This window comes from Scyliorhinus torazame, chromosome 12 (assembly GCF_047496885.1).
Source record: "Scyliorhinus torazame isolate Kashiwa2021f chromosome 12, sScyTor2.1, whole genome shotgun sequence".
NCBI classification, from domain to species: domain Eukaryota; kingdom Metazoa; phylum Chordata; class Chondrichthyes; order Carcharhiniformes; family Scyliorhinidae; genus Scyliorhinus; species Scyliorhinus torazame.
In genome coordinates this window covers 98,330,480-98,343,290 of record NC_092718.1, presented here as the reverse complement: position 1 = coordinate 98,343,290, position 12,811 = coordinate 98,330,480, and the positions used below count along the sequence as shown (strand labels likewise).

Here is a 12,811-nt window from a genome sequence, read left to right as displayed (position 1 = left end):
TGGAGACGACGTCCGCATCCACCTACCAGAAGGTGGCTGGTCAGCACCTGCCAAAATTCTCCGACGCGTGGTTCCCCGCTCGTTCCTGGTACGCATGCCTGATAGATCCGTGCGTAGGCGCAATCGCCGGGCTCTTCGCCTACTTCCACGCTCGTAACAAGACCTTACACTGACGCCGTGTCCTCCTGTGGTTCCTGATAGCGACTTCGTGGAGCTGCCTGCTACCATGCCCCTTCCGTCGCCGCCCGTGGCCAGGCCCGCACCTCAGCCAGTGGTTCCTGACCCACCCTTGAGGCGGTCAACCCGAATTCGTCGCCCACCTACTAGACTGGACTTACGAGACTGTTGACACGTTGAACTCATGCAACCACTGTTTCAACATAACTATGTTCTTCTCGTTACAGGCATTCGTTTTATCGTTCCACATTTCCACGCTTTTTGTTGTTGTTCTGGTACAACCTCGTTAGTATGTCACACCCGACATCGCCCCTTGTATATAGTTAAGCCCCATGTACATGCTGTGATTATTACACACACACACATTTAGCTGCACTCAGTACACATTTCTATTTATAACCACGTAGGCACATAATCTTGTAAAAAAGGGGAGACATCATGATATTCAAGTGAACATCACAGCACATACTGTTGCTCTTATTAGCCTTAGTTTTATTAGCTCTAATTCTGTCACCTTTGCTCACGAGTCGCCAGGTATCTTTCTGATACCGCCACGTGGTTCAAGCTGTAGTTATGATTAATAAGACAGCACACCGCTTAGTAAGATTAAAATCAACGGTCATTTATTATGTACAGCAATAAATACTTACACAATAATCCCACTTTCTATTTCACTACCTACCACTACTGGCCAATACTTAACTTTTGGGAATGGCCCACCAGGTCAGGGAAATGAATGGCTTATCGAATTGGGTCTGGCCTGCAGGATTCAAAGGCTGATACAGGTCGATGGCTTGGAGTCTCTATCGGGTAGCGATCGCTGGAGTTAAACCTATGGTTGCTGGTCGATGGTTCTTGCGAAGGTTGCGAGCAGGAGAAGAAGGGAGAGAAGGGTCGATCTGAACTTGGCCCCTATCTTTTATAGGTCCCAGGGGCTTCCCGCCTCTTGGGGCGGACTTTGACCTTGGTCCCAAGTGATTGGACTTGTTCCCAATCACTGGGTTCGATATGCTCCAATAATGGGACGATTCCTTGATCGGGGGTGGTCATTCACCTTTCTTTGTCTCAGCCACTGCTGGCGCCGAGAGGTCTGGATCGGCATTCAATTGCTAATATGTTGCAATTGTTCCCGGGGATAGCCGATTAAACTGCAGATGTCTGGGTTGATGTGCTGCTAATGGTCGCAGGTATCGATCTGGCCCGACTTCCCCAGAGCCGAATACGCTGTTCTGTCTGCAGCTGTCCGTTTGTGCCCTGTTGGCTTCTTTTCCCATCAGCCTTTTCGGTTAGCCATTTTACATCGGGTTTTGGCCAAATTAATCGGGAATCAGCCATTTTAGGTGGCTACAATACACACATACTTAATGATAGACAGAGCAACGGACCAATTAGCACACATAACACGACAGCCAATCACAGACAAGAGCATACACAGTACAAAACAAGAAACACAACACTTTCTGGGCAGTCCATCAGGAGACGGCACAGGGCAAGGACCTCAAAGCCAGACACTCACATAGTCACCACATGCTGAGTACCAAGTTTGTTATACAAACAGTTTAAAGAAATAAAACTGCGTTGTACCAATCGCAACCGTGTTGGTTCGTCTGTATCTCAGAGCACCCAACACTTCATGGGGGAGGGGCTGTGGGGGGAGAGGCTGTGGGGGAGATGCTGTGGGGTGGACTGTGTGGGGGCGAGGGGCTGTGTGGGGGGGCGAGGGGCTCTGTGGGGGTGAGGGGCTGTGTGGGGGGGCGAGTGGCTGTGTGGGGGCGAGGGGCTGTGTGGGGTGAGGGGCTATGTGGGGGGAGGGGCTGTGTGGGGGGAGGGGCTGTGTCAGGGGGTAGGGCAGTGTAGGGGGTAGGGGCTTTGTAAGGGGGATGGGCTTTGTGGGGAGGAGGGGCTTGTGGGGGAAGTGGCTGTGGGGGCAGGAGCTGTGTGTGGAGGTAGGTCCTGTGTGGGGTGGAGGGGCTGTGTGTGGGGCAGGGGCTGTGTGTGTGGGGGAGGGGCTGTGTGGAGGGGTAGGTCCTGTGTGGAGGCTGATGGGCTGTGTGTGGGGGGAGTGGCTGTGTGTGGGGGGGAGGGGCTGTGTGTGGGGGTGTGTCCAGTGTGTGGGGGTAGATCCTTTGTGTGGGGGGTAGGGGCTGTGTGGGGGGGAGGGGCTGTGTGTGTGGGGGAGTGGCTGTGTGTGGGGGTATGTCCTGTGTGGGGTGGGACCCTTAAGGTCGACCTGCCTTCCCTGTTTGCGAACCTCACCCCGGATTGCAAACTCATCGCCACCAGGAGCAGACGCTACAGTGCCCAGGACCGGATCTTTGTTAGGTCTGAGGTCCAAAGGAAGGGGTCATTGAAGCCAGTAACAGCCCCTGGAGAGCTCAGGTAGTGGTGGTAAAGACCGGGGAGATGCATAGGATGGTCATCGACTACAGTCAGACCATCAGCAGGTTTACGCAGCTGGACGCGTACCCTCTCCCCCGCATATCCGACCTGGTAAACAGGATCGTGCATTATAAGGTCTCATCCACGGTGGATCTCAAGTCCACCTACCACCAGCTCCCCATCCGTACTAGTTACCGCAAATACACTGCCTTCGAGGCAGATGGGCGGCCCGATCACTTCTTTAGGGTTCCCTTCGGTGTCACCAACGGGGTCTCGGTCTTTCAGCGCGAGATGGACCGAATTGTTGACCGGTACAATTTACGGGCAACATTCCCGTATCTCGATAATGTCACCATCTGCAGCCATGACCAACACGGCCACGACACCAACCTCCGAAAATTTCTCCAGACCGCTAAAATCCTTAAACTTACATACAACAAGGATAAATGCGTGTTTAGCATTAGACCGCCTAGCCATCCTCGGCTACGTAGTGCGAAATGGAGTTATAGGCCCCGACCCTGAGCGCATGTGCCCCCTTATGGAGTTCCCCCTCCCTCAGTGCTCCAAGGCCCTGAAGCGCTGCCTCGGGTTTTTCAGTTACTATGCCCAGTGGGTCTCCAACTATGCGGACAAGGCGTCCTCTGATCCAATCCACAGCTTTTCCCCTGTCGATAGAGGCCCGCCAGGCCTTCAGCCGCATCAAGGCAGACATTGCAAAGGCCACAATGCACACCATCAACGAGTCCCTCCCCTTACAGGTCGTGAGCGATGCGTCCGATGTAGCTCTGGCGGCCACCCTCAACCAAGCGGGCAGATCCGTGACCTTCTTCACTCGTACCCTCCATGCTTCCGAAATCCGCCACTCCTCAGTCGAAAAGGAGGCCCAGGCCATTGTAGAAGCTGTGCGACATTGGAGGCATTACCTGGCCGGCAGGCGATTCACTCTCCTCACGGACTAACGATCGGTGGCGTTCATGTTTGATAATGCACAGCGGGGCAAGATAAGAAACAACAAGATCTTGCGGTGGAGGATCAAACTCTCCACCTACAAACTACGAGATCTTGTATCGTCCCGGGAAGCTAAACAAGCCTCCTGACGCCCTGTTCCGCGGCCACCATATGTGCCACCGCACAAGTGGACCGCCTCCGTGCCCTCCACGAGGATCTCTGCCACTCGGGGGTCACTCGCTTTTTGCATTTTGCCAAGGCCCGCAACCTGCTCTACTCCATCGAGGAGGTCAGGACAGCCATCAGGGACTGCCAAATCTGCGCGGAGTGCAAACCGCACTTCTACCGACCAGGGAAAGCGCACCTGATAAAGGCTTCCCGTCCCTTTGAACGCCTCAGCATGGACTTCAAAGGCCCTCTCCCCTCCACCAACTGCAACACCTCCTTCCTGAACGTGATTGACGAGTACTCCCGGTTCCCATTCGCCATCCCCTGCCCCGACATGACCGCAACCACCATCATCAAGGCCCTCCATAGCATCTTTGCACTGTTCGGGTTCCCTGCTTACATACACAGCAATAGGGGGTCCTCTTTTATGAGCGACGAACTGCGTCCATTCCTGCTCAGCAAGGGCATCGCCTCGAGCAGGACGACCAGTTACAACCCCCGGGGTAACGGACAGGTAGAGAGGGAGAACAGAATGGTCTGCAAGACCGTCCTACTGGCCCTATGGTCCAGGAACCTCCCAGTCTCCCGCTGGCAAGAAGTCCTCCCGGATGCCCTCCGTGGTCACTGGAGTCACCGGAGGTCACTGCTTTGTACAACCACCAAACAGACACCTCACAAACGCCTCCTTGTCTTCCCTGGGAAGTCGTCCTCTGGGACCTCGCTCCCGACCTGGCTGGCAGCACCCGGGCCCATCCTGCTCCGAAAACACGTGCGGGCACACAAGTCGGACCCGTTGGTCGAGAAGGTCTATCTGCTCCATGCTAATCCCCAGTACGCCGTGGCGTACCCCAACGGCCGACAAGATACGATCTCCCTACGGGACCTGGCACCTGCTGGAACCCCACGCACATCCCAGCCACCAGTCCCACCCTCCGCTCCACCGCAGCACCTTACAGGAGGGTCGCTCGTCCCACCGGCCCCGTCTAGGCCCCCCTACCCACCGATGCCCCACGCAGGCACTCCCTTCCCAGGTCAACCGTTTTCCCCACCAGCGCCGTCTAGGGGTGCCGAAGCTCCCATGGAGATCAAAGCCACGCTCCCGGAGTCACAGACACCCGAGCCTCCACCGGAGTCACCACCGAAGTTCCGACGATCACAGAGGACGACCAGGGCCCCCGATCGACTGATTGCTTCATTTTAATTGTAAACTATAAATATAAACCATCAAATGTACATAGCTATCAGAATTGTAAATAGTTACTAAACACTGTAAGGAGGTATTACGGTACCTCCATAACTAATTATACCACATTGCCATGTTTTGTAGTTTCAGGCCGCCACCCCCGCCGGACTCTTTTTTTAACAAGGGGTGAATGTGGTATTAAATGTATTACGGTACCTGATAGGCAAAAGCACCATTGGTAGAAACTGTATGCTTTCTATTGGTTAGAATGTATGATATGCGGAGTCTGCACATCCTCCCCGTGTGTGCGTGGGTTTCCTCTGGGTGCTCCGGTTTCCTCCCACAGTCCAAAGATGTGCAGGTTAGGTGGATTGGCCATGATAAATTGCGCTTAGTGTCCAAAATTGTCCTTAGTGTTGGGTGGGGTTACTGGGTTATGGGGATAGGGTGGCGGTGTTGACCTTGGGTAGGGTGCTCTTTCCAAGTGCCGGTGCAGACTCGATGGGCCGAATGGCCTCCTTCTGCACTGTAAATTCTTTGATAAATCTATGATAAATCTATGATAGCACCGCCCTGCTAGGCGGGGTATAAGAACCCGTGCCGCCCCAGCAGCCTTCATTCTGTACCTGAGCTGCTGGGGGAAACATCTAACTTATTAAAGCCTTCAGTTGGATTACAACCTCGCTTTAGTGGTCATTGATCGTGCATCACAGTACAGTCGTACCTTCATCCAAGCCCCCTGCCTCAACATGGCCATCGAGTGAGCTCTGCAGTGGGATTCTAATTCCAGTGGATCAGCACATGCAGATTGGTCACCCCCATCTCCTGATCTTCTGAACTATGCCACATTATGGATTATTTTCTCCTGAAAGGAAATAGAATATATGATCAGTGATCCCTCTCCCTGAACCATCATTCCAGCTTGCCCCTTCCCTTCCCACCAAGAACAAGCTTGCCCAGCATATTAGAATAGCACACTTCATCCTCCAGTGCATTGAGGTCAAGCGTTCAGGCATCCCAGCTTTGGCAGCACAGTCTTCAGTGCCAGTTCACGCACACACTTACACACCTGAGTGTCGGGGGAAAAGCCACCCGACCACACTTCTCCAAACATTTCCATGCCATCTCTGTACTCATCCTTTTCCGGTCTTCGTTGCCTTACTCCATTGGAAGATCAGCTGGTTTTTAAGACAAATTTAAAATCTTTAGGGTGAAAGATGGAGGAATTCTCCATCGGTGGGATCCTCCGCTCCGCCGGCAGCGCACCCACCCTCGCGGGTGTCCAGAAAACATTGGGTGACCACAATGGGAAATCCCATTGGCCGGCTGCCGGAACAGAGGATCCTGCTGCCGACCACGGCACGTCATGCAGGAAAACGCGACTGGCGGACTGGAGTGTTTTGATCAACTTTCAATTTTGCCACAAGGATGATAATCGGTTGTATGTAAATTGGATATTCAGTGCTCGTGCTCTTCCTTCACGTGTTAAAAATTAACATTCATCCTGAAATTTGATGTGGTAATTTAGTAGGTTGGTCTGACTTTTATGCAGGATATATGGCATGGTAATTGTTTTAAGCTCTGAAATAATAACTTGGATGTCTTCGCTGCCTGATTATATTTTTGTTTTTCAAATACATTTGTACAGGAGAAAACTACAAAACCACCTGATGAAAGCCCTACATACATGGTTAGGACATAATTTTGTGCTTTGCTTTAAATCTTTCACTTACAATTTATTCTATAGTGCACCGTAGTTCTCTTTTATCATGCTCTCTTTCTACTCACTAAAAGCAAATATCTTCTTGTTTCAACAGGGATTACAGCTGCAGGATCAGTCAGTTTACAGTGAACTGATGAGGTTCGTGGATAGAAAATTTCACATGTCACTTGTCATATTTAAAATATAACAAATGAAATGTAGGCACTTCCATTTACCAACAAACTTGCATGCGAATTAGAGGCAGGATTCATATATCCAGCTCCTTTGTGCCTGCTTTTTGATTGAGTAAGATTCTGGTCGAAACTCCTCATCCCTGCCTAGCCCGGTATCGTTCACTCACTTATTCATCAAGAATTTATCAGTATCTGTCTTCAAAATATTCAGTGACCCTGCCTCCACCGTGCTCTGAAGAAGATGGGTGGGATATTCCGGTTCCCCAACTACATGTTTCTCGGCGTCACACAGTTCACTGATGGCGGGTTTCTCTATTCCCGCTGCTTGTCAATTGGATTTCCAATTTAAGCCACCCCATGCCTCCGGGAAACCTGAGAGCGGGGTGCAAAGCCAGCAGGAACAGACAATCCCAATGGTCAGCGAATTTCTAGCCTCATCTCCATTTAAAATGGGCAATGCTTTTTAATCTGTGGTCCCTCGTTATCGTCCCGCTCAGAAGGGCAAGCGTTCTTTCAGCATCAAACCTGTCAACATCCCTGATTTGTTCTCAGGGTAAGGACTGTGCGGAGTCTGCACGTTCTCCCCGTGTCATCCGGGTGCTCTAGTTTCCTCCCACAGTCCAAAGTGCAGGTTAGGTGGATTGCACTTGATAAATTGTCCTTCGTGTCAGAAACTTGTTAAGTTGGGTTGCGGGGGTAGGGTGGATACGTGTGCTTGAGTAGGGTGCTCTTTGTAAGGGCTGGTGCAGACTCGATGGGCCGAATGGCCTCCTTCTGCTCTGTAAATTCTATGATTCTATGATTCCATGACAGCACATGACAAGGCAGTGGTTAATTCTGATTTACAGGTGTCCTCATGGTATTCACTGTCAACCAAACATTGTAGGATTTGGGACTGATGTAGACTGAATAGGATGAAATGCAATTTTTCAGGAAAGGTATTCCTGAACTAGTTGAGCTTTGCAACAAAAACAAGTTCAAAGCAATTTCTATGTGCTCATTCCCAAATTCCCAAATCTAGTAAGATAGATTTCAACACTTTCCGTTGAATGCTGGTCCATCAGTCCAGCATACACTTGAGAATAACACCTATCAGAGAGATAATTTACAGTGCAGAAGGAGGCCATTCGGCCCATCGAGTCTGCACTGGCTCTTGGAAAGAGCACCCTACCCAAGGTCCACACCTCCACCCTATCCCCATAACCAAGTAACCTCACCCAACACTAAGGGCAATTTTGGACACTAAGGGCAATTTAGCATGGCCATTCCACCTACCCTGCACGTCTTTGGACTGTGGGAGGAAACCGGAGCACCCGGAGGAAGCCCACGCAGGCACGGGGAGAATGTGCAGACTCTGCACAGACAGTGACCCAAGCCGGAAATTGAACCTGGGACCTTGGAGCTGTGAAGCAATTGTGCTAACCACAATGCTACCGTGCTGCCCCCGTCATTTGAGTATATTGTGAACTTAGTATTCATCTTCCAATCCATTTAAAAAAAAAGCCAGTTCCAAATGATTCCACACTGAGTAAAGTTCTATTGGTAAGTTGTAAAATATGACCAGCTTTTATTGTGCATAACATGGACTCTAACATATATGTGACATTTTAGATGTGGAGAGTGTGAAATTCAATGTTAATGCTCCTAATTGACATCTGCAACGCCTGTTGTAAAATGTTCCTGTGTTTGGGCCTATTAGAACTTAAGAAAATGAGAACTAGGTACAAAAGTAGGCAAGTCAGCCCCTCAAGCCGCTCCACCATTCAATACGATCGTGGCTCATCTCACCTTGGCCTCAACTCCACATTACTGCCCGTTCTCCATAACCTTTGAACACCTCTACTAATTAGAAATCTGTCTATCTCCTCCTTAGGATGGGATAGAGGGATATGGACCCCGGAAGTGTAGAGGATTTTAGTTTAGACGGGCAGCATGGTCGGCGCAGGCTTGGAGGGCCGAAGGGCCTGTTCCTGTGCTGTACTTTTCTTTGTTCTTTAAATTACTCAATGTCCTGACATCCACTGCATTCTGGGATAGTGGATTCTACTGATTTACGACCATTTGAGAGAAATATTTTCTCCTCATCTGTTTTAAATCTGCTACCCCTTATCCTAAAACTATGACCCCTCGTTCTAGATTGCCCCACAAGAAAAGACATGCACGCTGTGTCCACTTTGTCAAACCAGGGGCTGGTTTAGCACACTGGGCTAAATTGCTGGCTTTTAAAGCAGACCAAGCAGGCCAGCAACACGGTTCAATTCCCGTACCAGCCTCCCTGAACAGGTGCTGGAATGTGGCGACTAGGGGCATTTCACAGTAACTTCATTGAAGCCTACTTGTGACAATAAGCGATTTTCATTTCATTTCATTCATCTTTTATCATCTTGTATAACTCAATTAGATCTCCTCTCATTCTTCTAAGCTCGAGAGAGTACAGGGCTAAACTGCTCAATTTCTCTTCATAAGAATCAATGTCTGGAAACAATTTAGTGAACCTCCTCAGAACTGTCTCTAATGTAACTATATCTCTCCTCAAATAAGGGGACCAAAACTGAACTCCAAGTGCAGTCTCACCAATGCCTTGTACAGTTGCAGCAACACTTCCCTACTTTTATATTCTATTCCTTTAGCCATAAATGCTAAAATTCTATTTGCCTTTCTTATTACCTGCTGTACCTGCATGCTAGTTTCCTGTGATTCATGCATGATGACACTTTGATCCCTCTGCATTGAAGGTTTCTCTCCATTGAAATGATGAGTTGCCTTTCTAATTTTCTGACCAAAATGGATAACCTCACACTTATCCACTTTAAACTCCATCTGCCAAATGTTGTCCCATTCATGTAACTATCTATCTCCATTTGTAAATTTCTTATTTCTTCATTGCAACTAACTATCCCGCCTATTTTAATGTCATCTGCAAATGTGGTTATAGTATCTTCTATCCTTGCATCCAAGTCATTAATATATATTGTAAATAGTTATGGTCCAAGGACCGAAGTCTGTGGCACCCCACTCGTTACATCTTGCCAACAAGAAAAAAGGTCCATTTATCCTGACTCTTTGCCTTCTGTCTTTTAGCCAGTCTTTCTTCCAAGATAATAAATTATCCCTAATCCCATGTGATCTTACCTTTTGTGTAAACCTTTTGTACAGCACCTTACCAAGTGCCTCCTGGACGTCCAGATATACGACATCAACAGGATGCCCATTATCCACTTGGCTTGTTACATCTCTGAAGAGCTCTAGGAAATTAGTCAAACATGATTTACCCTTCATAAAATCATGTTGACCCTGATGGATTGCATTTTGACTTTCCAGATGTCCTGTTATTATGACTAAATTATATTGTTAGATTCTGTCTTGTGCTGTCAAGACTACTATGCCAATCAATCCACAGCTGAACAACACCAATGGAGAAAAATTATTTTATACACTTACGTTAAAATAACATTGAATTTAGCATCCTTCAGGCATGAACTGGAAGTGTACATGGCAGAAGATATAATGCTAATTGCTTCCAATTTCAAGCAGCCCACATCACATCATGTTTTCAAGTGTATTTGCCAGCTTTATACAATATTACATACCAACAATCCACTCAAACCTTGCATAAGCATAGATTCGTGCAAGACATAAGCAATAAGAAATGCAGTTATTTCTCAAAAGATATGCATTTTACCAAAACTATTTACACGTACTTTAAATCAATGTTATTTCCATTTTTCTTCCACAGGTAATAACTTACTTGATGACCCTCAGGGCAGCTGACTTGTCACTGTGCAACAGAAGGACAACAAATTCACAGAGATGCTCTCTACCTCTGTATAATTCTCTTCCTGCTGACTCAAATATAATCCATTAGCTATCAACTCCCAACCTCTAATGAGCGACTCCTTATGTTCATAATTTTAACCTGCACCTTAAGTCAGCTGGTATTTTCCCATCTGCTATCAGTGCTCTTCTGAGCTCAGTAAAACTCTCCCTTCATATAAACTCTATTACTGATAGGAATTTCCACCTCTGAACCGAGGTTGAATCCCCTGTTCTCAACGACAACTTTGCTGCTTCCAAACTGGGTTCTTCCTCTTGCAATAACACTGATCTTTGTTTCAGTAATGAATCGGTACATATGTTTGTGCACCCAAGTGGTGGAGCCATCCCTACCCTGATCACAGTGGACCACATCTAGCATTACACTCCGATGCCAAAAATACCAAATAGTTCTGGGATCATTATGGACATTAATGACAAATGCCAGTCTTTTTTATGTCGCCCATCAGTGCTGTTCTTTCTTGCAGCACCTTGTTTTATTAAAAATTTTGAGTACGCAATTATTTTTTTTCCAATTAAGGGGCAATTTAGTGTTGCCGATCCACCTAACCTGCACATCTTTGGGTTGTGGGGGTGAAACCCACACAGACATGGGGAGAATGTGAATACTCTACACGGACAGTGTCCCAGGGCCGGGATTTGAACCCGGGTCCTCAGCGCCGCAGTCTAAGTGCTACCCACTGCGCTACATGCCAGCCCCCCTGCAGCACCTTGTTTGAAGTCAGTTTTCCCCAGTGACTGAGTCATGGCACTGCCCTAAGTTATCCGCAAATGTTATTCTTTTCTATTTTGGTCACAGGGCTTTTCTCTCTCAACCTTCCTACAGCCCACAACAGTTGAACTTTCTCTAACACCTATCCTCTGTGTCCAACACAGTTCTTCAAGTAAAGGGTAGAATGCCTTAATACATGCTGGTCTTGGGACTGTGGCCCATTTCTCTAAAATGAATTCAAAATCAATATTACATCTTATTATTGATTCACCATCCAGAGGCAAAAGTCTGTCTGTATCTATCAACTGAATACTTCATTTGTTAAATATCTGAATCTGGTCATACACTAGCTTCTAGTACTCATGCAATAAAAATCAATATTATCTCCACCATTCAACAATTTAATTATTGGCATAATTCTGGTAAATGGGTGCTGCAGCCAGGTTACCTCCTCTTTGTATTTCATGCTGCTTCCAATGAGCACCAACATCCCATTGGACATTTTAATGGTTCTACCCTGTCTTTCAATGATTTGTGCAGTCGGATTGCTAAATTTCTTTCTCCTTTCATACATCCTGGTTTACACCATCCCTGAACTGCTGTGTACAGTCATTGGAACCAGGCCCAAAAAGTGCATTTATTTTTATTTTGTAGATTCAATGATTGTAAAATTCCACATGCAGTGTTCAACGCAGATTTCTGGACATTGTCTGACATTCTCTAATCCTCAACATGACGCACTTTTGAAGTTCTCACAAAGGACATCTTTGTAAACTAGTTGAAATGTTGTGAAGCTCCACCTTTGAGCTGTTTGACTTGCTGTAAATACGAAAATGCTTAGAAACATTATGCCTTGCTGAATGATATGTAGCTGGGCAATGAATTCCAAGGAGCATAATAAGTATATAAATATTGATCAATACCTTCTCTAGCTCTGCAAAACTCATTATGTATTTCTGGTTTGTAAAAATTCTCTATTCTGACAACATATGACATTTTGAAAATATTAAATCTTTTTGAAATATGTAAATGAATTTAATTTCTCACTTAATCCCACGTTTATGACATGAATTTATTTCACTCTCTCTTGCAAAGTGAAAGATTATTTATCTTTTAACTTCCTGTTTTACTCTCTGTAATAATCCTTTGCTGTAATTGGCTGCTTAGCATGCTTGATGATGTCATTATTTCTGGGCACTCGAATACACTTGAACTGAATCCGGAATACAATTTAAGTTGAAAGAAATTGAAGCCCACGCTGTCAATATTACTCGAACTTTGTGAACAACTTTCAACTGCCTTTTCTTTCTTTGTTCCTTCCAAAAGGCCTCACATTGCCCCATATTTTATATCATCCCATAATTCTGGTGACTCACTTAATATGTATCTATTTCTTTTCAAGTCACTGTTGTCATCGAATGAAATCACTGTGCATCCTGCCTGAGTACCGTTTGAAAACCTATATCTGCGCTGCTCTTTGCACCTGCCCCTCGTGCCCCCACCACCACCACCAC

General features: G+C 47.2%; 1 protein-coding gene across 3 annotated transcripts in view; it reads left to right on the top strand.

Moving 5' to 3' along the window:
- LOC140386588 (cell adhesion molecule CEACAM5-like) overlaps positions 1–12,348 on the top strand; it is a 162,032-nt gene extending 149,684 nt beyond the window's left edge. For all 3 annotated transcript variants that reach the window (XM_072469043.1, XM_072469042.1, XM_072469041.1), the window contains 3 exons: positions 6,504–6,545; positions 6,673–6,716; positions 10,488–12,348. In XM_072469043.1, the coding sequence (XP_072325144.1) occupies positions 6,504–6,545; positions 6,673–6,716; positions 10,488–10,491 (90 nt within the window). In that variant the 3' untranslated portion in view covers positions 10,492–12,348. The remainder of the gene's footprint in view (positions 1–6,503; positions 6,546–6,672; positions 6,717–10,487) is intronic.
- Positions 12,349–12,811: the final 463 nt, after the last annotated feature.